Source organism: Balaenoptera physalus (assembly GCF_965194825.1).
Source record: "Balaenoptera physalus genome assembly, chromosome: 1".
NCBI lineage: Eukaryota > Metazoa > Chordata > Mammalia > Artiodactyla > Balaenopteridae > Balaenoptera > Balaenoptera physalus.
In genome coordinates this window covers 100490025-100514521 of record NC_138882.1, presented here as the reverse complement: position 1 = coordinate 100514521, position 24497 = coordinate 100490025, and the positions used below count along the sequence as shown (strand labels likewise).

The 24497-nt window shown below is 41.4% G+C and overlaps 1 protein-coding gene across 4 annotated transcripts in view; it reads right to left on the bottom strand.

Annotated features, from left to right (window-relative positions):
- Positions 1–24497, bottom strand: part of SORT1 (sortilin 1) — a 73370-nt gene that overhangs the window by 19225 nt on the left and 29648 nt on the right. For 2 of the 4 annotated variants that reach the window (XM_082450595.1, XM_082450593.1), the window contains exons 3-10: positions 23254–23327; positions 13005–13107; positions 12305–12469; positions 9269–9342; positions 6327–6376; positions 5304–5434; positions 1599–1743; positions 576–731 (exon numbers count right to left, since the gene is read on the bottom strand). In XM_082450595.1, coding sequence (XP_082306721.1) covers positions 576–731; positions 1599–1743; positions 5304–5434; positions 6327–6376; positions 9269–9342; positions 12305–12469; positions 13005–13107; positions 23254–23327 — 898 coding nt within the window. The remainder of the gene's footprint in view (positions 1–575; positions 732–1598; positions 1744–5303; positions 5435–6326; positions 6377–9268; positions 9343–12304; positions 12470–13004; positions 13108–23253; positions 23328–24497) is intronic. The other 2 variants (XM_082450592.1, XM_082450594.1) reach the window with 1 other exon arrangement.

The window sequence follows — 24497 nt, the reverse complement described above, 5'->3', positions numbered from 1 at the left end:
TGAGCAAAGCAGAGAGGAGCTGGAAGTGAGGTCAGGGAGGAACTAGGGTGTCAATATCACTTGGACTTTGCAAGGTCTTTACAAAGTGAAAACAAACATCCCCCACCTCCTTTCAAAAAGTGAATACATAAATAAACAAAACCTAAACAAATCTTTGTACTTTAGAGTAATGTGTTTACTTGTACAACTGGGCCACAGTAAAGGTAAGGTCTGAGAACCACTGAAGAGAACGCAAGAGGAATCTCGGCTGGCTATCACTCCGCCCTCCACAAGGCGAAAAGCAGTAAGTGGTCTAAACTCCTTCCTGTAGGCCTGAACCTCCCAACACAGAAGACTTATTTTATAAACTAAACAACGTAGAACCCCCGCCCCCAAATCTTTCTTTCTGCCTGCTGCTGTTTTGTTCTTTCTTAGTTCTATTTACCATAACTTATTTAAAATAGAGAGCCAGAATTTACATGGATAGCCTTGTTGACGAGGCAAGCAACATTACTGGGGAGGATAGGATCATCAGTTTCCCCAAAAGCCTCCACTCCCAACATGTTCAGCTGAAGGAGAGCTGTGCCGAGACCCACCTTCTGAGAGCACACTTGTCATGTAGACCCCACGGAGGGAGGTCACGTTGGTAAAGTCTGTCTCGCCACCTGTGGTTGTGTAGAGATGTCGGTCCAAGGACTTGGAATAGACAATGCCTCGATCATCCGAGGTAAATATAGTGCCAAATCCGGTATCTGGAACAGGCAAACAAACAAAAACACTAAGTCTTGGGAGGGAACAGAGAGAAAACAATAGTCTAGTCATACACATGACACATGACTGACTGACTGCACACATCAGCCAACTGTCTCTCTTCATGATGTACACGCAGACCTGAAAGTCAATCAAGGTTTGATACTCAAGATCTTCGTGGCCATCTTTAATTCTAGTACCCAGTTTAGTGCCTGAAATATAGCAGATGCTGAATTTGTTGAATAAATTAATCAGATGTTACAGAAAAGCTCTTCTCAGTTATACTCTGGTGGCAGAGGCACTGTATTTAGCTTCATATCTTACACATCTTTAAATCTTTACACTCTAAAATAATGCTTCTCAAACTATGGTGAAGGATCAATTTTAAAATTTCAATTATGTCACAAACTGATGCTTTTGTAAATATAACAAAAATTTATCACTAGAAAAATGAAATACAAAAGAAAGAAAAAATATAATCATCAAAATTTTTTTTTATTATTAGAGTTAACAGATACAAAATTTCTTTGTCAAAGGGCTGTAAGAGTTTCTAAATGCTCGCTCTTGCTTTCCGTACATATTTGGTAATAAAGCATTTGCAAATCAGTACCAGTCCCTCCGACCATTCTTTGAGCAGCACTGCTCTAGAACACCTGGACATACTACTATACAAACCGCCTTAGAGGGTCAAAGCAAGTGGCCTTTTTAACAGAGGCTACATATCATCTCTAAGACAGAGTATTCAGTAGGCCACTAATAAATTCCTAGGGGTAAAAGGAAAAATTGACACGTAAGAAGGAAAGCTACTAAAGTAGGGTTTGGAGCTTAAATCTCTGTGCTTCAAGGGTGAGCCGCTGCACAGCTCTTACCTCCAGGTTCGTCTACATGCATGAACACCATGTCATCATTAGCTGCTAGAATAGAATAGAATTGTTCCTGCCCCACAGAGGGGAGCTGGGCCATGCTCCATGTGTCCCCTCGGTCTGTTGACACATGAATCCTTCTTGTTGTATCCTGGAACAAATGCCAATATTTATCTTTTAAATTTCTACCAAGACGCCATGTGCAGTGACACGAACAGGTACATTATTGTTAATAATTGTATGTGTCATTATCCATTTCCTCACTGGGTACAACTTAAAAATGAAAGGTCCTAGTATCAATTACCAAAGCTATGTCTAACCTCTTGCAAAGATCCAGGCACTGGAACAATCCATCCTATTTTAAGTAAGGTTATCCTGGTTTCCTCTTCGGCTTCTTCATTCTGGTGTGGCCCCCTAAGATATTAACCTCCCAACTTCTGACATGCCAATTTCCTTCAATAGAGATTAGGGTTTGTCGGGACCATCATTAGTTTGGCTCTACAGCCATTCGCATATGCTTGCTCAGATAATTCTTTTTATTTTTTAATTGATTAATTAATTAATTTATTTATTTATTTTTGGCTGCATTGGGTCCTCGTCGCTGCGCGTGGGCTTCTTTAGTTGCAGCGAGCGGGGGCTACTCTTCGTTGTGGTGCGCAGGCTTCTCATTGCAGTGGCTTCTCTTGTTGTGGAGCACGGGCTCTAGGCGCATGGACTTCAGTAGTTGTGCCATGCAGGCTCAGTAGTTGTGGCTCGCAGGCTCTAGAGCGCAGGCTCAGTAGTTGTGGCGCACGGTCTTAGTTGCTCTGCGGCATGTGGGATCTTCCTGGACCAGGGCTCGAACCCGTGTCCCCTGCATTGGCAGGCGGATTCTTAACCACTGCACCACCAGGGAAGCCCTCAGATAATTCTTAAAATGATGACTGCTGCATAGAAGTTTGGTCCCTTTGAGACAGTCCTGGCATAATCCAAAGAATTAGATAATTAAGGGTCTAGAAAACGGAGATGAAACGCAGGCTTGGGAAATCATGAGGGAAGTCAAAATGTGACATGTCTCCTCTTTTTTTTTTTTTTTAACATCTTTATTGGAGTATAATTGCTTTATAATGGTGTGTTCGTTTCTGCTGTATAACAAAGTGAATCAGGTATACATGGCATGTCTCCTCTTTAAGGAAGGCTCTCAGAACAGCCATGATGGAGGGAACATGCCAGGCTGGGAAGAGGCCAAGGAGAGTCAGAAATTAATATAATGAAGCTGATCAGGGAGTATTTAGCTGTTAAAAGGAGTCTGTTGAGGAGGCAATTAACACGTACTGTCTGATAAATAGTTTAAAATAGCTTCTAGACACAGTTTAGCCAGGGCACAAGAATTAGTCCCAGAGCCTCCTTATGTTAAATACTCTTCAGTGACAAGTACATTTAACTTATTTTTCTAACTTACATCTTAGATGTTTACTGTGAATCTTACTGTCACTGTTATAGGTAGAAACTAGAGTTCAAAAGCACACAGCAGAATTTTAATTTTGTAGCAGTATAGAGTACAGGCGACTACCTCTGGAATTAGACAGTCTGGTTTCCACCTCTGGGTGACCCTAGACAAGTTACTCAATTTCCTCAAATAAAAACCGAGATAACAGTATGAACTTACAGGGTTGTTGGGAGGATTGTTATAAAACTGCTCCAGGGCGTGATCTGTAGTTACTATGTCTACTTCCCCATCTCCAATTCTCTCTGAACCCACTCCAATCAGCCTTTTAACTTCAGTACTCCAAGGAAACTGCTTTCATCGAGGTCACCAACAACCTATACTTTTCCAACTCCCGTGGATAATTCTCAGAACTCATCTAACTACACATTTCAGCTGAGTTTAACACAGCTGACCACTTCTTCCTCCTTGAAACATTTCTTTCACTTGGCTTTCATGACATCACCTGTCCTATTCCCCCCACCTCACTGGTTCCTCCCTCTAAGTCCCCTTTGCTGACTTGAACAGTCTCTTTCCAACCTTTCCCTGCTGGGGTGATTCAGGGCACCAGGTGCTCAGCCCTCCCACCTCTTCTCAACTGACTCATTCCTCCACAAGATACCATCTAGTCACATGGCCAGATGAGATTATACCATATGATTATACCATATAATTTTGGGAGATTCATATACCCAAGTGTTTACTTGACATTTCCACCTAGATATCTAATAGGCATCTCGCATCCAAAGCTGAATTCTTGATTTTCTTCCCACAAGCTTGCTTCTCCTGCAGTCTTTGCCGTCTCAGTAAATGGCACCACCATTCACCCAGTTGCTCAAGCCAAAGACTCTAAAGTTATCCTTGGTTCATCTTATTCTCTCACAATCCGCCTCTAATCCATCAGCAAACACTATTGGTGATACATTTAAAAATATATCCACAATCTTACCATGTCTCCCCTCATCCACTGTTAACAGCCTGGTCCAACGTACCATCTCTCTCACTACCGCTCCTGTTGCTTCCACTCCTGCCCCATGAGGCTACCCTACGCACACCTATTCTGTTAGAAGAGAAGGCCAGTTACGCCATTCCCCTGCATGAAACCTTTTCACAGCTTCCCAACACGTGAAGAATGGAAGCCAAGGCTTAATCACAACCTATAAAGGCCCTGTGCAATCTGGCCACTGGCTGCCCATCTTTGGACCACCCTTCCCTATGCTCCAGCCATGCTGCTCTTCTCACTTTTCTTCAGTATTCCAAGCATGCTCCAGCCTGAGGGTCTTTGCACTCACTGCTTCCTCAGCCTAGATGTCCACGCGGCTGTGCTCTCACTTCAGTCAGGTCTCAGAGAGCCCATCCAAACCACCCTATCTAAAACGGTGCTGCTCTGGGACTTCCCTGGTGGTCCAGTGGTTAAGAATCCGCCTTCCAATGCAGGGGATGCGGGTTCAATCCCTGGTCGGGAAGCGAAGGTTCCACAGGCCGCGGGTCAACTAAGCCTGTGCGCCGCAACTACTGAGCCCGTGTGCTGCAAACTACAGAGCCCACACGCACTAGAGCCCGCGCGCCACAACTACAGAGAAGCCTGTGCACCACAGTGTAGATCCCACGCAGCTAAATAAATAAATAAATAAATAAATAAAATAGCGCTGCTCCAATTCCCGCCTCTTTCTATGTATTCACTCTGCTTTAGGTTTCTTCACAGCTTTAATCATTACCTGATATTATATCATATTTATCAGTTTAGTATCTATCTCCCTACTTGAATAGAAACTCTGAGAGCAAGACATGTATCTGTTTTGTTCACTGCTACATTCCCAGAACCTATATACCTAGTATATAGCAGGTACTCAATTAATGTTACATATTTCCATTATCTTTATTGAATAATAAGCAAGTAGATTGCTTTTTTCAGAATCTATGTCTGAGTGAAGCCCAAACACTGGATCTACATATCCCAAAACAGATACCAGAATTCAGTTGGTGACAAAGGTCAAAGTACAGAGGAGCCCAGAAGAGTCAACTAGCCTCTATAAAAAGAATCACCCCCAAATCTTACAGTGATATTAAATATGCAAAGGGCAACTAACTCCATCAGTACATGCAGTAAAAGCTACCTATTTGAGGCATAATTTATTAAATATTTCAAGAGGCAAGAAACCCCATCAGTACATGTAGTAAAAGCTATCTATTTGAGGCACATTTACAGAAACATCAGAACCCATAGAGAAGAGGCAAACACCCACCTCATCAGCCAGCACAGAGGCAAAAAGGAAACGTCCCCCAAGACCAAATGAGTAGATTTTCACACCGATGGTTTTGAAGCTTTTTCCCAAGTCTGAAGTTCTCCGTAATTCCAGTGCCCCAAGGTCAGCTTCTTAAACAAGACAAAATATTAATTAAAATTTCACTTACTGGTGAGCCTCTAGTTCAAAACAATTGTTTTAGAATTGTTCTTAGTTTTATAGCAAAAGAATTTTTAATCCTATGCATGTTAATCAGGTAACAATATAAAAGGATATAGAATTAAACATAGGAAATTCACAGTTGGGTTTTATCTTTATACATGTGAGGTTTTATATTGGACAGAAAGACAGAGTTTACTTAATTCCAATACAGTGTTGCATAAAAATACCACAGCATCCTGCTTTACTTTCTTCATGACACAGTTTGCAATTATCTTATTGTATTTTAAGTTGTCCTGTTTGAGTTTCGGTTTTCCTGTTGATCATCCAACATCCCTACTTGAATTGAGGCTCCCTAAGAGCAGGCCCTGGGTGTCTCGTTCTCGCCGTCCTGAGAATGGTGTTTAGCATACTACTGCAGGTGCTCAAATGAATGGATAAATGAAATGAGTCTGCTGAATGAATAAATGAAAGATTATGCTTTCAGCTTTGAAACTGTGCTGCTGATTGGAAAGCCAGTGGCTTCCACCAACACAAACACAATCCATGTTCTTTGACAGAAATCACTATGCATTTCAATTTGTTATTGTTTGTAGCCTCATATTTACTTTATGTAAATACACTGCTAAAATTAAGTATACTGTCTCTGTGTATAGGCTGCATTTTTTATTTGATCGAGGCAGAGTATAGTACTTGGTTGTTTGGACTTTCAAGATTTTGAAAATCACTAACAGCTAGCTATCTTTAGCTATTAAAATAACAAGAGAATGGAAACATCTTTGATGCTTCTACCTCTTACAACCCAGAATATTCTACCATGAATGGACACCAGGACACTCTTTTCTGGGACTAAAATATACTTACTGCAGGAGCCATTCACATAGGTGGTAAAGAAGATGGTGTTTTCTGATCCCCTACAATGAGGCAAAGACAGAGAAAAGACACGGTTCAAGACTGCGAACAGACTGCATCAACCTTAGTCACTTAGCTCCAAGCAGGTCTAATAAGGGTCACCTATGGGTACTAGCCAAAACAGCCTTCTTGGATGCTGTACACTGATTCTTTCACAGCCTCACATCAAGGTTCCCACAGTCTGGCCCCAGGCGTTTTCCACACGCCACTACTTCTTTATGTGAACTCTTCCAGCCGGTCAAACTGGTCTCCTTACACTCTCCAAACCTGCCTCTTGCATTTGCTTATATTATTTCCTTCTTAAAACACTTTTCTCTCGTGTCACCAAATCTTACCCTCACAATCTTCAGGCTCCAGGTTAAAATCTAACTCTTCCATGAAGCGTTCCCTGTCACTCTAACTGGAAGCCTTCTTTGGTGCAAACTTCTAGAGCAGTGGTTCTCAACCAGGGGCGATTTTGCTCCCAAGGGACATTCTTGGTCGTCACAACTGGGGGAGGGGGATTGTTACAACTGTTTAGTGGGGAGAGGCCAGGGATGCTGATAAACATCCTGCAACGCTCAGGCTTTTCCCCCGCAACAAAGAACTGTCCAGTCCAAACATCATTAGTGCTGAGGTTGAGAAACCCTGTGCGAGAGCCCCGTGCTACTCTGTGTCAGCCACTTGGCACTCCTTTGTCTCCTGTTTGGCTATTTTAATTGCATAGTGTTTGCCTTATCGCTCCTACTACACCACTGAGTTCTTCAAGGCAGGTACTAAGTTTTATGCTTTGTTGTTTCCCCTTAGAACCTAGTTCAGTGCTTTGTATGAACTAAATAATTTAGTTCTTTCACCTCAAATAGACAACTAGGTCAGAGGTTGAATTATTTAAATTCCAACTTGGAAAGGGAGTTTCCAGGGAACTAGATTCAGACCTTGATAGTACTTACAGATTAGCACCAGCAAAAGGTGCTGGGTCTCAGACACAGAGGACAAACTAGTGGTTACCAACGGGGAGAGAGAGGAGGGGAGGGGCAAGATAGGGGCGGGACATTAAGAGGCACAAACTACTACGTATGAAATAAATAAGCTACAAGGATATGCTGTACAGCACAGAGAATACAGCCAATGTTTTTTAACTATAAATGGAATATAATCTATAAAAATTTTGAATCACTATGTTATACACCTGAAACTAATATAATATTGTAAATCAACTGTACCTCAATTAAAAAAGGGTGCTGGGTCTGAGCATGTTCTTTCAGAACTTTAGATTGTAAATTCCTAGAACCCAAAGATCTAAAAGGTGAGTAAATAGTTACCAGCAGCCCAGATCTTATATTTAGACACCATGCAGAGAAACAAGTTACAAAAGTAAAACATCTTGTATAGGATACAAAATAAAATACCATTTAAAAATAACTTTTTAGTTTTAAAGATGAGTTTTCTATTTATTTCTTTTAGCTTTACTGAGGTATAATTGACAAATAAAATTGTAAGATATTTAAAGCGTACACTGTGCTGATCTGATATACAGATGTAAAGGTGAGTTTTAATGATCAAAATTATTATAGTCTTATTTGAACACACCTTACATATTTTAGGGCTATCAGGAGCAAAATAATTTGTTAACTTAGTTACTTTAAAAATTCCTTCCTGATAAGACCATATAAGATATAAACACAATTAATTAAAATACATAAAATGAAAGCAGATGTGGCATGTGTACCATAGTGGTGCTGTAAAAACCTCATGTAACCAGCATTTTCTAAAAAGGACTTTACTTAAGCACCATTTTTAATAGTTTAGTTAATTTTGGTAGACATACTTGGCAATGTCTATATCACACATTTCCCCATCTCCCTAAGCAGAGGACATTAAATAGTGAACTCTTCCTTGGGATTACGGACCATCGTCATCAACATCAACCGTATGAAACGGTAACACAGTGTTCCTATTGGAAGTTACTGAGGCCTGTGTGCTCTCTTGACACAGCACTAAATCCTTTCATCCCGCTGCGTTCTCTGTCTCTGCCTACTCTGAGAGTTCTCCTGCCTCCATGTGGCTCCCAGGCAGTGGACTCTCAGGCTGGCCTGTGCTTGCTGTTCACACTCACGTGCCCCACCTCTGGCAGCAACCTGCTATCAACTGGGAAACCAGATCAACAAACTTGCTGAAATTAGTCAAAGAGAAAGAAGAAAGAGGCTCTCAACAAGGGTCTGAGCCTAATCAGAGTTTTGGAGGTATGAAGGCTCATATTTCTTGCTCAACCGTCCCCCAAATTCCCCAAACAAATCTCCTTTCACAGAAGGAACAAACTAAAGCCCAGAGAGGTTAAGCCTCGACTAGCAGCCGATCCAGGTGAGAACAAAGGTGACATGACCCCCAAGTAGGAGCCTCCTCCGCTCCATCGTCTGTAAGCCGGGGTTGGGGAGGGGCACCGAGAGAAGTGAATGGATTTTGGTGCACGGACAGTGTGACTCTGGCAGTCAGGAAGCTCTTTGAGCTTTCTTCCTGACACCTCACTACATTCCACATAACTGAAATGGTTCTCTAGAGGAGACCTCTGTGTGCAGAGAAGTATGTAAGTCCCCAAATCAAAGCTGTACTTTATGCTCTTGCAACTGATGTCACCATTTACATAAAATCAACCGTTTGCAGGCAGCAGCTACTCAGTAATGTGCCTTGTTTTATACTTTACATTCTAACACTTAGTGAGACTAAGTCTTCTTTCCCAGAAGAATCAGAAGCTCCTCCAGGTCAAGGTCTGTGGCATACCCCTCTCTCGTATCCCTTATGGCACCCTGAAGAGTACTCGGCACATAGTAAGTGCTCCATATTTATTCCTGTGACTTCTGGCAGCACCATCAGGAAAGGTTTAGGGCCCTGCACAGATGGAATGTTCTGTTACTCACCATTTGGCCAAACATACTGCTTTGTGGATTTCTTCCCATTTTCCCCCAAAATTCTTGGACACCCACAGGCCATTCTGAAAGATTATAAATGACTTATCAAAATTCCAGCTTTATCCTGTGTGCAGCTGCTTGTATGACCTTTAATAACTCATATCCAATCATTCAGGACAGTAAAAGCACACACTGAAATTCCATCTAAGCTTCCTGAGCTCCATAGACACACACACGGTTTATGGGGGCCCCTTTGGGGTCTTGCAAGTTCAGAATAACAAATGTTTATGAAGTGCCTACTGTGTGCCAGGCACCATACCAGACGTTGCATTGGGGATAGAAAGATGAATACGACACACGCCCTGTTCTCAAGGAGCTCACAGTTTAACAAGGGGTGCACATAAGAAAGTTCAATACATGTGGTTAGTGTTACGGAAATATGGTCTCTGGGGTAAGAGCAGGGAAAGGAGGGACACTGCATCAGAGACGGTTTGTGAAGAAGATAGCTGAGTCTTAAATGATAAGCAGTGTAACCAAAAGAAGGCAGATGGGAGATGAGCTATCACTGCACACAGATAGACTAGTCAAGCAAAGGCAGAGAGGTGATGAAACATCTCAGTGTCTGCAGGGAGCTAAAGCCTTCAGACACAGGTGGAGAACACATCCCAAGGTGAAGACAGGAGGAGCCAGTGCTGGGTTGGGGGTGCACTCCTTCTATGCCATGCTGAGGAATCTGGTCTTTCTTTTATATGAGGTACTTGAAGTAGGTGAATGACACAACTAGTTTTACTTTTTTCAGAGGAATACTTGGACGACAATGGGAAAGATGGATTTCAGAGGGTTCAAACTAGAAGCAGGAAAAGCAGTGACTAACTGCCACATTAGTTCATTAAGAGTTAGTGAGGCCTGAAACCACGGCTGGACGGAGTGTGTGTGTGTGTGTGTGTGTGTGTGTGTGTGTGTGTGTGTGTGTGTGTGTGTGTGTGTGTGTGTGTAAGCTGAACACTCTGGGATTCCGGGTGCACTGTGGAATCTTTAGCCAGCATAAGGGTGAAGGAAGAACAACATGTCTGAGACACGGCAAGGAAGACGTCAGCTTTAGATTGAGTTTGAGGGACCTGTGGGACATCTAGCTAGAGATACCCAGGGGACAGCAAGATAGGCATCTGCAGCCCTAGGAAGAAGCCAGGACCAGAGACAGGGATTTGAGACTCTTACGCATTACAGTGGTAGTAAAATGGTAACAGTGGAAGAGACTGTTCAGAGTAAAATGAGCAGGAATTTAAGGGGAGGTTGAAAGGAGTTTAAAAAAGAGACTAAGAAGCAACCATTAAAAGGTAGGAAAAAACCAAAGGGAATGATGTCACAGAAGCCAAGCAAGTGGAAGGATTGGTCAATACTTTCAAGTGCAGCAGAGACTGACAATTTCAGTTACGTTGGCAACACGAGCCTAGTGGGCCCAGATTCAGTGGAGGTGGGACAGAGGTGTCCCGGGACAGCTGAAATTTTAAGTGGTGCTGATCTAGGCAGAATTACCTTCAGGGCTCCTCCACTCTCACCCACCATTGTTCTTTCTTTAACTTTTCCTCCTCTAGTAATGTTCACCTCCCAGCATTTCTAATCTACCTAATTCTACTCAGAAACAGGAAAGGGTCTGGTGTCACCTATTTGCACTTTAGTACAAATTGGCCCATCTTCTCCACCCTGATTATTTGTACTTCAAACTTACCCTTAATGGGAAGCAATTTCAGGCATAAAGGCAGATTGTGCCTGCCTCTTCCTGAGGATAGCCTGGTTTAATAAGCTTAAGATACTTGATAATTGTGATGGGGTGGCCAAAGGCAGATCAATGGTTCTGTCCATTCCTATGGGGGTCTCTTTGTTCCCTTGAAGGGCCTTCAGCTCAAGCTGCTGAAAGCCAATTCCCAGGAACTGTTGCTTTAAGATCTAAAGCCTACCCAGAAGGCGAGTTTCCTTCCTCTGGCCTCCTTTGGCTAAGCTTAACTCTGACCTTCCTTGAGTCCTCCAGCCTCACCTCAGCTCAAAGATCTGCCCACAGAAGGCCCAGAACCCAGACCTCTCTTCCAAGTGCCCTTCTCCTCCTCTCCATGCCATCCGTTTGTTCAGCCCAACTTGTCTATATTTGATAATCCTATTTCTGTCCCCACAATGGTCATTACGGCAACAGCTCTCAAATTTTAGTGTGCAGGCTCAGCTGGGGAGCTTGTTAAAAACACTAGCAACCTCGCAACCAGAAGTCACCAACATACTGTATCTGGATCGGGGCCGAGGAACTTGTATCTTAAACCAGCCTCCCAAGGGTTTCTATCTGATGTTGCTGGTCATTAGACCACACTCTAAGCAATACGATGAGAGACAGCCACATAAATATAGAGTGTAATTATGACTATCATAGTCTAGCAACTCAGCTACTCTGGGCCCTTAACATTCATGATAAAGGAGACTGATCCTCCAGGAAAGGAAAAGTTGGGCTGCTCCTCAGGGAACTTTCAGAAGAGAGGTAGGAGGGACAGGGAGGGACACTGGTTTCTGGGAAGAGTATAGGAATGTGGTAGGGGGGGCAGGGATTTAAGACTCTGGATATTTAAAACATGGGTGTCAAAGACAGAAATCAATAGGCTTTTATACCAAGGACCTAAACAAAAAATTATAAAGATGTGGTTTGGCCATAGGAGAGGAACAATAACAACATTAGGAGTTTGACAATTTATGCTTGTCCCCTGTAGAACAAGAAGGATTACATTAAACTCTTTTCTAGTTCATTACTCCAACAGCACATATCTGCTCACTTTTTTAAAAATTGTAATGACAACTAAACATCATACTTATCTGGAATAGATAGCACAAGAAAATTGTGCCCTTTACCATATAGGAAAAAATGCAAAAAATACATACTTCATACCATAAGAAGTCACTAGAAAACAGTCTAACATAAAAAGCATTACCTACAGGGTCGTTTTAAGACAGTATATTTTGAGACTATAAAAATGCAAAAGGCAAGACAAGCTCTTCAACTAAACTTACTTCAGTGCTGAGAGCTAAAAGATAATCAGAATTCTGAGGACTATACATCATCTGAGTCAGAGGATGAAAAGGGAGATTGGTCTGAACAAAGTTCTTTGCAAAATCTGATGATCTGAAGATTCTTCCTCCATGACTTCCTCCCGACACCTCTGCCGTTAAAATCACCTGATTAGGGAGAAGGAAGTTCAGCATCAGGGTATATAATACTATGAAAGTACAGGAAGTTCTTGCACCATTTTCACCAGACATTTGTTAAGAAAATTTTAGTTCCAAAAGTTAAGAAGAGTTATAAAAACAGATTAATTGGTACACTCTGCTCTTCAAGTATTAGTCTTATCAAAAAATACTGTCCTGAATTGAGCCAGTACATTATATCTATGAAGTTGAGCCTGGTCAGTTTGAGATTAGCCAGTTTCCCCAAAGACTAAAATGTTGTCTTAAGATGTATACCTTATAATGCTAAATAACCACCACATAATTATGAAGAGTTTTGGTGCCTCTTGGACAGGGTCCAAAAAAAGAACCTGTGTGCTAAATTCCATTCTTTTGTGATCAGAATTAAATCATGTTTAATTTTTAAAACACAGTAATAGTAAACTAAATATAATGCTGTGTATCACTGGATCATTCAAATATCAACATCTGACAGCCCTGCATATGGTATCATGCACAGCTTTGTATATGTATGAATGAGTCTCACCTTCCCAGAGTTCTCAGGACCAATAGCCATGCCAAATTCAGTCCGAATGAAGGTGTTATTGATGAGATTTGTAATATCCTTAAAGTTCTTTCCATAGTCCTCACTGAGAGGAAGAAAAAAAAAGACAAATTTAGAATGCAGAGGTCACGGACACTGTTGGGTTCCCACCCAGCTTCCATCACTCTCGCCGACTTTACTGAAGCACTCACCCTCCTCAAGAGGTCACAGCTTCAGGGAAGTTGATTCTACCCCTACCTCCAGTGGTGGGCCTGATTAGTGGAAAGAAGTTCCAACCCCTCATGGGTGATGGGGTCAGGAATGAGGGGGTGATCCAGGCTGAGCCAGTAAGGCAAAAGGGGGGAATTGGGGTCTATTAGGAAACACATTTAAGACAACCACCTAATGAAATGATCTGTCTTCCTTTAGATCAGTGGTTCTTAACCAGGGTATTTTTGCCCCATCCCCCAACCCCACCAAGTAAACATTTGGTAATGTCTGGAGACATTTTTCATTATCATAACTCAGGGTTGAGGTGCTACTGGCATCTAGTTGGTAGAGGCCAGGGGTGTTGCTAAACATCCTACAATGCACAGGACAGTCTCATAAACAAAGAATTATCTGGCCCCAAATGTCAACAGCACAAGGTTGAGAAACCCCCATGTTGTAGTATGTGAATGCAAAACAAAAAAGTGCTGTAAGCATTCTGATACAATGAGAACACAACTTGAAGATGAAGCCAACGTAAGTGGATAGTATTGCTGAGGTAATTCTGGAATTCCAGAGACGCAGAACCTATGACCCTGGATTGAATCGACCCTGAAACCCATCCTTCCTCTGTATTTAGTTATGAGCCATGAATTCCCTTATTATTTAAGCTAGTTTGAGTTGGGATCTCTGGTAAATGTAGCCAAAGGCTTTCTAACTAATCTACCAATGCACAGTACTCACAATGAAGCTGTAAGTTAAGTCCCCCACCAAAGTTACCATCCCTAAGCACAAGTCTCTTAATGCATGCAGCACTCAGCTAGGGAAGACAAAGAAACTTAATCTCAACTCTTGGGTTGGTAAAGCTTTTCCCAGAAGTTCATTCCAACAATATCTTTGAGAGGTATTAAATTCCATGTTTAGATTTCAAAAAATAAAAAGAAAAAAAAGTCAGTAGCTGTTTAATTCTGACAGGTTTAATACTATACACAGTTCTGTTACAATATATAATGCTAAATCTTAATATTCATTACGTTTCAATGTCCACGAGTGATGACCACTATGTACTGCAAGTTAGTTGCCCACTGATAAATGCAGTGTACAGTGGTCTTCACTGATAGTATATATGACTTAAAAGATGGTACAATTTTGGTAGCAGCCTCAACAAAGAAAGAATCACAGAACCACAGACCATGAGAGATACAAGGGACTGAAGAGAACACCTTGTCCAACTCCCTCATTTCACACATGAGGAGGTTCAAGGGGAAGCAATTCATCAAAAGTTGACCAGTTAATTAAGGGCAAAATTGAAACTACAGTCCAGTTCTCTTAACTCTCAGCCCCAAACTTGAGACAACTTTTAATTATGTGTTAGGAATTCTTCCTTTGCAACCTGTGGTCTTTCTCTTCCTTGCCAGGGCTTGTGGCCTGGCAGGAAAGATCAGCTTATAGGAAGGTGGAGAGACACAGGAGCGAAGAATCTCTCAGTGTCTGTACAGGTCCCCAACAGTACGCTAAAGCAAACTACATGTGACTTTAAGTTGTCTTCCCATCTCTTAGAACATACACAGAGAAGAGTCCTAGTTAAATAAAACAGGGATTAGGTACCACCCAACTGATTCCCGTATTACCCTTTCTTGGCTTTGGAGTACAAGAGTTCTTATCTTCCCAACAGCAGGCCAAGAGATATGCATAGGGACTTCCTTGGTGGTGCAGTGGTTAAGAATCCACCTGCCAGTGCAGGGGACACAGGTTCAAGCCCTGGTCCAGGAAAATCCCACATGCCGCGGAGCAACTAAGCCCGTGAGCCACAACTACTGAGCCTGTGCTCTAGAGCCCGCGAGCCACAGCTACTGAGCCTGCGCTCTAGAACCCGCGAGCCACAACTACTGAAGCCCACGCGTCTAGAGCCCGTGCTCCACAACAACAGAAGTCACCACAATGAGAAGCCCGCGCACCGCAACGAAGAGTAGCCCCCGCTCGCTGCAACTAGAGAAAGCCCGCGCGCAGCAACGAAGACCCAACGCAGTCAAAAATAAATAAATAAATACATTTATTTAAAAAAAAAGAGATATGCATAAACATGTCCTAGCTCTACAGTGCCTGTATCATCAATAGCTCAGACAACGTCTTAAGTGGTTTGCAGTGGCTCGATTATCACCCGCTTACACGTCGCCGCTCCTTCACGACATCCCGGGGACCCTCCACAACCCTGCTGACAAGTCTGCTTGCTTTTCAAGAACTTGGCACAATAAACACATCCCTGCCCTTCAGAAAAAGGAAGCGACATGAGCGAAACAAAAATCATCTGCTGCAACACTCTGACACTTTAGCCAGTTAAACAAACGGAGCACAGTGGACTAGTTCAACCTGCTGGGATTTAAAGTAGGGTTTTTGTGGAGGCCGCATTGGGCTCAGGGATATATTTTAATGTAGCACTTCATTTTAAAGTAGCTTTATTTTTTATCAGCATTATATCAGCATACATGATATATCAGGAAGAGGAAATCAATGAAACACCCTGAAAAATAAATCACTTTTCAAATTCCATATGCTAATAATAGAGTTATGAACAGTAGTCAAACATTAACAAAGCCCTATAAAACCATCTGCTTTAGAAATAAGTCTTTTTAATAACAGTTCTATACCTCAATCCTAATATCTGCTCTTTCTGGTTACTAAAAATAAATGATCACTTTTGCTTAAATCTGTGGTATAAACACGCATAAGAATATGTACATTTATAACAAAAAATAGTGCTGGAATACAAATATTTTTGGAATAGAGCCTAATACCCCCAAAGAACATGAAAAATCTAGACATTTAAATAAATGGGAAAAAAAAGTAATCACCACATGGAGTCCTGGTAAGATATAGCATCAAAATTCCTAGTAAGTAGAGAATGGACTTGAGGACACAGGGAGGGGGAGGGGTAAGCTGGGACGAAAGGAGAGAGTGGAACGGACATATATACACTACCAAATGTAAAATAGATAGCTAGTGGGAAGCAGCCGCATAGCACAAGGAGATCAGCTCGGTGCTTTGTGACCACCTAGAGGGGTGGGATAGGGAGGGTGGGAGGGAGGGAGACACAAGAGGGAAGAGATATGGGGATATATGTATACATATAGCTGATTCACTTTGCTATACAGCAGAAACACATCATTGTAAAGCAATTATACTCCAAAAAAGATGTTAAAGAAAAAAAAATGTGTTGAATGGATAAACCAATGAATAAAATGAACGGATGCAAAAAAAAATTCCTAGTAAGATGAAAGACTCAGGAGGGCGTTTTTCCAGAAAATTCACATGCTGACTGACACTAAACCCAAATGTCAATAGCCAAGGATTACACCCTTGTTTTTGAGCACTTTTCATTTACAGTATAGAGGAACTTGTGACACCGGGCATCTGACCTGCAGACATTTAATGAGAAGTAACAGTAAAAGAATCCTATAATATCTGAGAATCTTACATTTTACCTTTCTCAACAATCAAAAAAGCACAAATATCCTTGTTTGGTTGGCTTTCAGGACTAACCATTTCTCTACTCCTTTAGTTCATTTTTGTCATGATTAAGTCACTATAAATTATCACATAAAAGCAACAAGGATGACAACTAAAAAAATGATAGTTTTACAGTTTTCACTAATGGGGAAAGCGTATACAGTTAATCTTCATGATTCACGAATTCCATATCTGCAAATTTGCCTACTCAATAAGATTTGTAACCCCATACTCTTGGCACTTCCCTAGTCATTTGCAGACAGGCACAGGGCAGAGAAAAAAATTTGAGTCAAAAACGTTCCCAGGGGCTTCCCTGGTGGCACAGTGGTTGAGAATCTGCCTGCCAATGAAGGGGACACGGGTTCGAGCCCTGGTCTGGGAAGATCCCACATGCCACGGAGCAACTAGGCCCGTGAGCCACAATTGCTGAGCCTGCGCGTCTGGAGCCTGTTCTCCGCAACAAAGAAAGGCTGCGATAGTGGGAGGCCCACGCACCGCGATGAAGAGTGGCCCCCACTTGCCGCAACTAGAGAAAGCCCTTGCACAGAAACGAAGACCCAACACAGCCATAAATGAATAAAAAAAAAAAAGTTCCCAGCTGAGGTCCAACAAGGGGCCACTCTGCCTTCTTGTTTCAGCTCTTATACTATGCATGAGTATCTTCCTCACGGTCTATATAGTACCATTCATTTTGCATTTTTGTGCCTTTTGTTGGTGCTTTGCTGTTTAAATAGCCCCCAAGCATAGTGTTGAAGTGCTGTTTAGTGTTTCTGGAGAAAACACGTGAGGTTAGATAAGCTTCTTTCTGGCATGAGTTGGTTGTGAGCTCCATGTTAATGAATCAATAATACACATAAAGTATCTTTAAACAGAAACCCACACAAAACAAGATTATGTACTGATCAACTGATGACAATGAATGTTGTGGTCAGAGGTTTGCAGGAACCTAATTCTGTATCTCCCCCAGGAGCAATGGTTCAGTATTCACTAATTCAGTATTCATGGAGACTGTAGAACATAACTATCGTGAATAATGACAATTAACTGGATTGAGATTTCCAGTTAAAAGATCAATAAGGAGAATGTAGCTTATTAAAATGTGCCAAAAGAATCACAGACCTGAAATCACTGCCAGGTAAAATTGGCAGAACTTGAATTTACATTGAACTAAACTCCTAATACTTCAGTCTCTTTCTTTACCCCAACTGTCTGACGCTACCTTATGTGTTTTTATTTAATATTTCATTGTGTGTTATCCTTATTGGAAAAGGATACATGTTTTCTATAGCTACTTTGAAAATATAAGTGGGAAGATAAAGAGGGTAAAATATTGTAAGTAAAATCACAAAACTTTTTTTATCAGAAGGAATATGAGTATGTATCTGAGGTCCTTATTTTGCTTTGATTGACAAGACAACCCTAAGAATAGGTATTTTCTTTTTTTAAAAATTTTTATTTATTTATTTATTTATTTATTTATGGCTGTGTTGGGTCTTCGTCTCTGTGCGAGGGCCTTCTCCAGTTGTGGCAAGTGGGGGCCATTCTTCATTGCGATGCGCGGGCCTCTCACTATCGCGGCCTCTCTTGTTGCGGAGCACAGGCTCCAGACGCGCAGGCTCAGTAATTGCGGCTCACGGGCCTAGTCGCTCCGCGGCATGTGGGATCCTCCCAGACCAGGGCTCGAACCCGTGTCCCCTGCATCGGCTGGCAGACTCTCAACCACTGCGCCACCAGGGAAGCCCAGAATAGGTATTTTCATAGGAATATTTCTTAAGTGACAAAAACCACTTCGTTTCATGATTTTTATATGCCCTTGGTTTGTAAAAGTGAAGTTGCAGTAAAATGCCATCATCATACATTTCAATAAACTTTTTCTTTAAGAAATAAAAAGCAGGAAAATATATTTTGTAGATGGAATTTATGCTAACCTTGTAACTAAAACATGAAGTCATTGTTAATAATCTACTGCAGTGAAAACTGAACCAAGCATATCATTAAAAATGTTGTCATAACGATATGCCTTGGAGAAGTTGGTTTACTGAACTTTGCTTTAATATCTGTTGTGTATCTTTAAGTTATCCGTTTTTTAAAAACCTCAAGTAACATCCTGAAAAACTTACATTGACTATGGAATAAACTTTAATGTGAAATCTCTCAGAGATTCCCTTATTAATTTCCAAAATTTGAACAACTCTCAACAGGAAATAGAAATCACAAGTAAAATAGCCCAGCAGTTTTCTGGTAATTTGGTACAGAATTTTGCTGTACATAATGCTTACATGTGCTTTACTAAGTAGCTAATCTTAAAATGAAAGGTTAGACTCAAGGCGCCATAAAACAAAAAGGTGCAAAACATCTTTTAGTTGCCAAAAATCAAATTATCATCTTAACTGTAGCTAGTTATTTCCTTTTTAACTTCATATTTGCAAGTGAGAGGCAAATGTACTTTATAATCTATTATATGAATTAATATTCCTTAACAGAGAATCAAAATTTATACTATTCAAACATGATTCCTTTTAATTGAAGATATTAATATATTATTCAATTCTACGCAAACACTAATGCCTAGGGACTTTATTTCCCAAATCTTTCAACAATCCTCTTTCACAACCTGACGACTGAAGTATGCTCCAACTCGGCACAGGTAACAGAGACAACTTCCTTCTCCTAGTGTGCGCCTCCAAGCAGTACTACTCACGGCAGGTGGCATGTGATTAGCTGCCTTCTATTTGAACCCCAAATGAACCTTTGACTACATAAGATGTAGCAGAGAAAGATAATCCAATAAATAATACAATCATTAAAGCTGTGAAAAGCAGAAGAATCTTCAGAGTAGTTTCAACAGGTTTTTATTTTATTCCTCAGTTAGGCAAGCTCAGCATATTCAGGACTCATTTTGATCAAACTGCTCCCTCCCTTTCCCATTTCTGAAGCAACATGTGCCTCTTGGCTGCTGTGTCCAACAACATGAGTCACTTCAGACCAGGCCAGGCCAGGCCAGCCCAGCTGGAGAGGCAACAAGGCATATTTACAGTTTCCACCTAAACTCTGGAAGAGTTTTCACTTCACAGCAGGGAGGAAGTAATTAATATTCAAAATGACCTTTGTAAAACCAACCAACCAACCAACCTGCTGTGCAAAATGAAGAAAAAGAACCTTAGTAACATGATAGTATACCAGAAACAAATAGGATTACTCTCTGGTAAACTGTATGTTAGTGGTTTCTCACAAGACTAGACAAATATAGAATGGAAAAGGGCTGAGTCAGATGGTGGTAGGTATTTAAACAGTAACACAGTGATACCATTTTGTTTTGTTTGGGTTTGTCTCAAAGTAAGCACAACACTGAAAAGCAAAAGAATAGGAAAAGAAGTCGTGAAAACACATTTCACTCCCCACGGGCATGACACAGATCTGTCAGGTCCAGTTCTAGCCACATGATTAAAGAGCACTATAGAGACTAAAAAGTGAATTCAGAAGGCAAGCAGAAAAATGGCTGAAGCAACAGATTTAGGAGATAATTCAACCAAGAGGAGTTTAGTAAAGGCTTCAAAACATGTAGAGATCAATCAGAGAGGAGGTTTTCATTTGCTACCAAAAAATAAACTGGAAATAGGCATCTTCTGTGACATATATGTGTGATATTGATCACAGCAGCATTAACAATAGTGAAAAAATTAGCTACGACTTAAGTGTCCAAGAGAATAATGATTAAATAAATTCTTTCAAACTAACAAAAATGATGGGTTACTAGCAGAGGGAATATGACAAGTATCATGGTACGAGCACTGACCAATCAGAATGGTTATAGTTTGCAATGCCAAGTGTTAGTAACACCTGCATGTTGGCAGGGGTGGGGTGGTGGTGTGTGCATCTGTAGAAGCCATGGAGGCACCTGGTGTCAGGCACTTTTTATCAACTGGTTCGGAAGGCTTTCAATTATTTAAAAAACTGTACCACAGTGCCAGTACATGCTGGCTACATGCCATATCTGGCCGTTGGCATGATTGCAGCTAAGAGCACCAAGTTCTTACTCCGTGCCAGGCACCGCAAAGCGTAACTCGCAGCAGCTCTAAGGTGGCCGCTATGATCATCTTTCTTTTACAGACATCCAAAAAGACTCAGGGAGGTTAAATGACTTGCCCAAGTTCATTCTGCTCACAAACGACAATGCTGAGATCCAATCTCAGGCCTATATGCCAATAAAATTTGGCAACTTTACACTATACCATGTTGCTTCCTAAGACTATCTAGCCATATGGTATAACATCATAGGGGAAAAATCAAGATAATAAACTGTAAATACGATTACTTGACTTTAGGGTGAATTTTTTCTTTCTTTTAAAATTTCCAAATGTTTTTATAATATGGTTGTTTTGCTTTTTAAAAAATATTTATTTATTTTATTTTATTTTTGGCTGTGTTGGGTCTTCGTTGTGGTGTGCGGGCTTCTCGTTGCGGTGGCTTCTCTTGTTGCAGAGCACAGGCTCTAGGCGCACGGGCTTCAGTAGTTGCGGCACGTGGGCTCAGTAGTTGTGGTTAGCAGGCTCTAGAGCGCAGGCTCAGTAGTTGTGGCACAAGGGCTTAGTTGCTTCGCGGCATGTGGGATCTTCCCGGACCAGGGCTGGAACCCGTGTCCCCTGCATTGGCAGGCAGATTCTCAACCACTGCGCCACCAGGGAAGCCCTGTTTTTTTTTAATGAAAGGTGCACTGGTAAGAAAAACTGTATCATAAAGAAAGATTTTACAACAGCAAATTTTTTTTAAAATGGAAAGAGTTATTAAAGTTACAAAAATTTTAATGCATTTTTTCCCTTCTAAAACAGGATACTTTTCATGTGTCTGAAATACTGTTCTAACTTAATAAACAAAGTCGCCTATAAATTATAGCTCTTTTAGAACTAGGATTCTATAATACATTGTCAATCTTTATCAAACAAATAAAAAATATTATTAGTCTAAGAATTATTAGAGAAGGCAAGGCATTCATTCATTAAATTAATATGTACTGCCTGCCTGCTATGTGTCAGACATTTGGCTAGTTGCTAGAGAACCCCAAGTTAGTCAAGAACCTGCCTTCATGAAGCGTACAATAATTCCAAGATGGCAATTCCTTCTTGGCCTATTTTTAAGCTAAAGTCACTGTGTTAAAGGGCAGAGAGCACCATCTCCAGGCTCAGGAGCAGCAGTCAAGGGTCACCTATTGGGGAAGGGAGGTTGGGCTGATCTATGTCAGAGTTTCACTCCCACCTTGGCCAAGACCAACAATCAAAAAAGAACCCTGAGAAAGTATGATGGCTCCTGGGAGATCCTTTGGCCCTGAGGGTAATTTCTACATCATCTGCTGAAATGTCAAATTTCTTTAGGTCTCTAGGGGAAAAATGGGATAGAAACAAATGATTGGGAAGACAATCAACAACTTCTGGATATTAGCTGGTTTTGAATCTTATGGGTAAGGAAAAGAACCCTACTCTTTAACCAAACTGTACTTTTTTTTAAAAAATTAATTAATTTATTTATTTTTTATTTTTGGCTGTGTTGGGTCTTCATTGCTGCGTGTGGGCTTTCTCTAGTTGCGGCGAGCGGGGGCTACTCTTCATTGTGGTGCGTGGGCTCCTCAATGCGGTGGCTTCCCTTGTTGCGGAGCACGGACTCCAGGCGCACGGGCTTCAGTAGTTGCAGCACACGGGCTCAGTAGTTGTGGCGCACAGGCTTAGCTGCTCTGCTGCATGTGGGATCTTCCCAGACCAGGGCTTGAACCCGTGTCCCCAGCACTGGCAGGCGGATTCTTAACCACTGCGCCACGAGGGAAGCCCCCAGGCTGTACCTTTGAGAAGCTAACTCTAAAGCTTTGTGAATGTCACAGTACAGACTATGGTTCCAGAACACACATTACCACAATCATTACCAGGCACTTTGGTAGGTCTGACCTGAGAACCTCCTCCTGATCTAAAAACAATCTGTTTGGGGCTTAAAATGTTAGATTAAAAAAAAATATTCACTTGGGGGAATCCCCTGGAAGTCCAGTGGTTAGGATTCCGCGCTCTCACTGTGGCGGCCTGGGCCTGATCCCTGGTCGGGGAACTAAGATTCTGCAAGCTGCGCGGCATGGCCAAAAAAAAAAAATTCACTTGGAAGATACAGTACGTATTGTTACTTCAGGGGTATAAAAACCATTTTGTGTTCATAATAAACAGAAAGATGGTTAAACGCTATGCTACCTCCCCACAAATATCCATTTAAATTAATATGCATACACCCCTATAGACACTTCCTTCATCTTCTTTTACTGTTTTGCCACTCAGTCAGGTCAATCTAATTCCCTTGGAATTAGATCCCTTCTCATACTTCTTCAGGTTGCTAAGTAGATAGATATTAAAAAGTGTGCTGAGTGTGACAGTCTGGTGAAAATTTAAGATGGGTAGAAGATCTTTTAAATCAACTGTTAGATCCCATCATGTCTAGAAAAGCAGAGAACTTACATTTACAATGCATTACTCAGTCAAATGCCCCAATCATATGCTAGCCATCTCACCTTCGATATAGCTTGGACTGTCCGAAAGTCATAATTACCAGTGGTACATGGAAGGTAGTCAAGACGAGAATGATCTGGAGAGACAAAAGCATGTGGTCAATAAGAAACACAGTCCAATGACATGATTGCAACATCTGACCATCTGAACGATTGCCAGTAGCCCTGCTTTGTAGTAGCCTACATTGTAATACTATATCTGAAAACCAAGAAGGACCAAGTGATTAGGGCTTACAGTGATTCAAAATCTCAACTCATTTTGTTGAGATGGTCTCATCGCCTAAACTTGAAGCAGTGAGACAGAGCTAATCAACTCCACCTTACAGTAAAGGAAGGATTTAACTATTTTGTATCCACATTATTGTAAGATATTCTCAAGCAAGAATCATCTCTCTGCTTACAGAGGCTAGAATAGGGTGGATGCTCTAATAGAGGTCACTATGTCACATCTGTCCTTTTCTTCTCCCTGCTGTTAGTTCTCCATGAAATCAATTTTTTAAATAAGCATTTTTCTAGAGAAAAATATGCATGAAGATAAGATTGTGATAGATTAGAACAAGAGGCTAGGGAGTCTCAAATAGCCATGTAACAAATCTTGGAGACAGCAACTGTCTTAGATAAATGGATAAATCATGGGAAATAGGGAACAACTCAAATTTTAGAAGAAAACGGGACATGCTTAAAGAAATTCTACCAGGAACTTAAAAATTAATTAATTTATAACTTACTCTTCAGCGCCAAAATTATATTTCTTTCAGCTCTTCATACAGCCATCACGTGCCTCAGTGCTCTGATACACACATTACTGGAACACTAGAGGGGCATCATGAGCTATGGTCCCTGACGTTGTCAGGCAGGGTAATAACAGACACAGGTAATGCCAAGCCCTGATTCAAGACTTGAGGCCAATGAATCCTCAGCATCCCTCCTACTAGGAGATGGGCTACATACTAGGCTGGATAAGGGGGAGCTTACTGACTCTCCCATTCCCCCAATCCTGGCAGTACCTCCTCTGTGGTAGGGGAAGGGACAACAGATGGAGCTACCAGCAATAAGCCCATGGGTGCTACAATCCTTCAACATTAACTGTGGGAAAGGACACTGGAACAATACAGTTTGGAGGAAAAATGCCAAGATGTGTAATGTGCAGTTTTCCGCTTCCATACAGAAGTTTTCCCAAGAACTGTAAGTCTCCCTTTTCACACATAGCACTCTCTTTCCTCTTTCTTCTTCTTGCTCATCTTGAT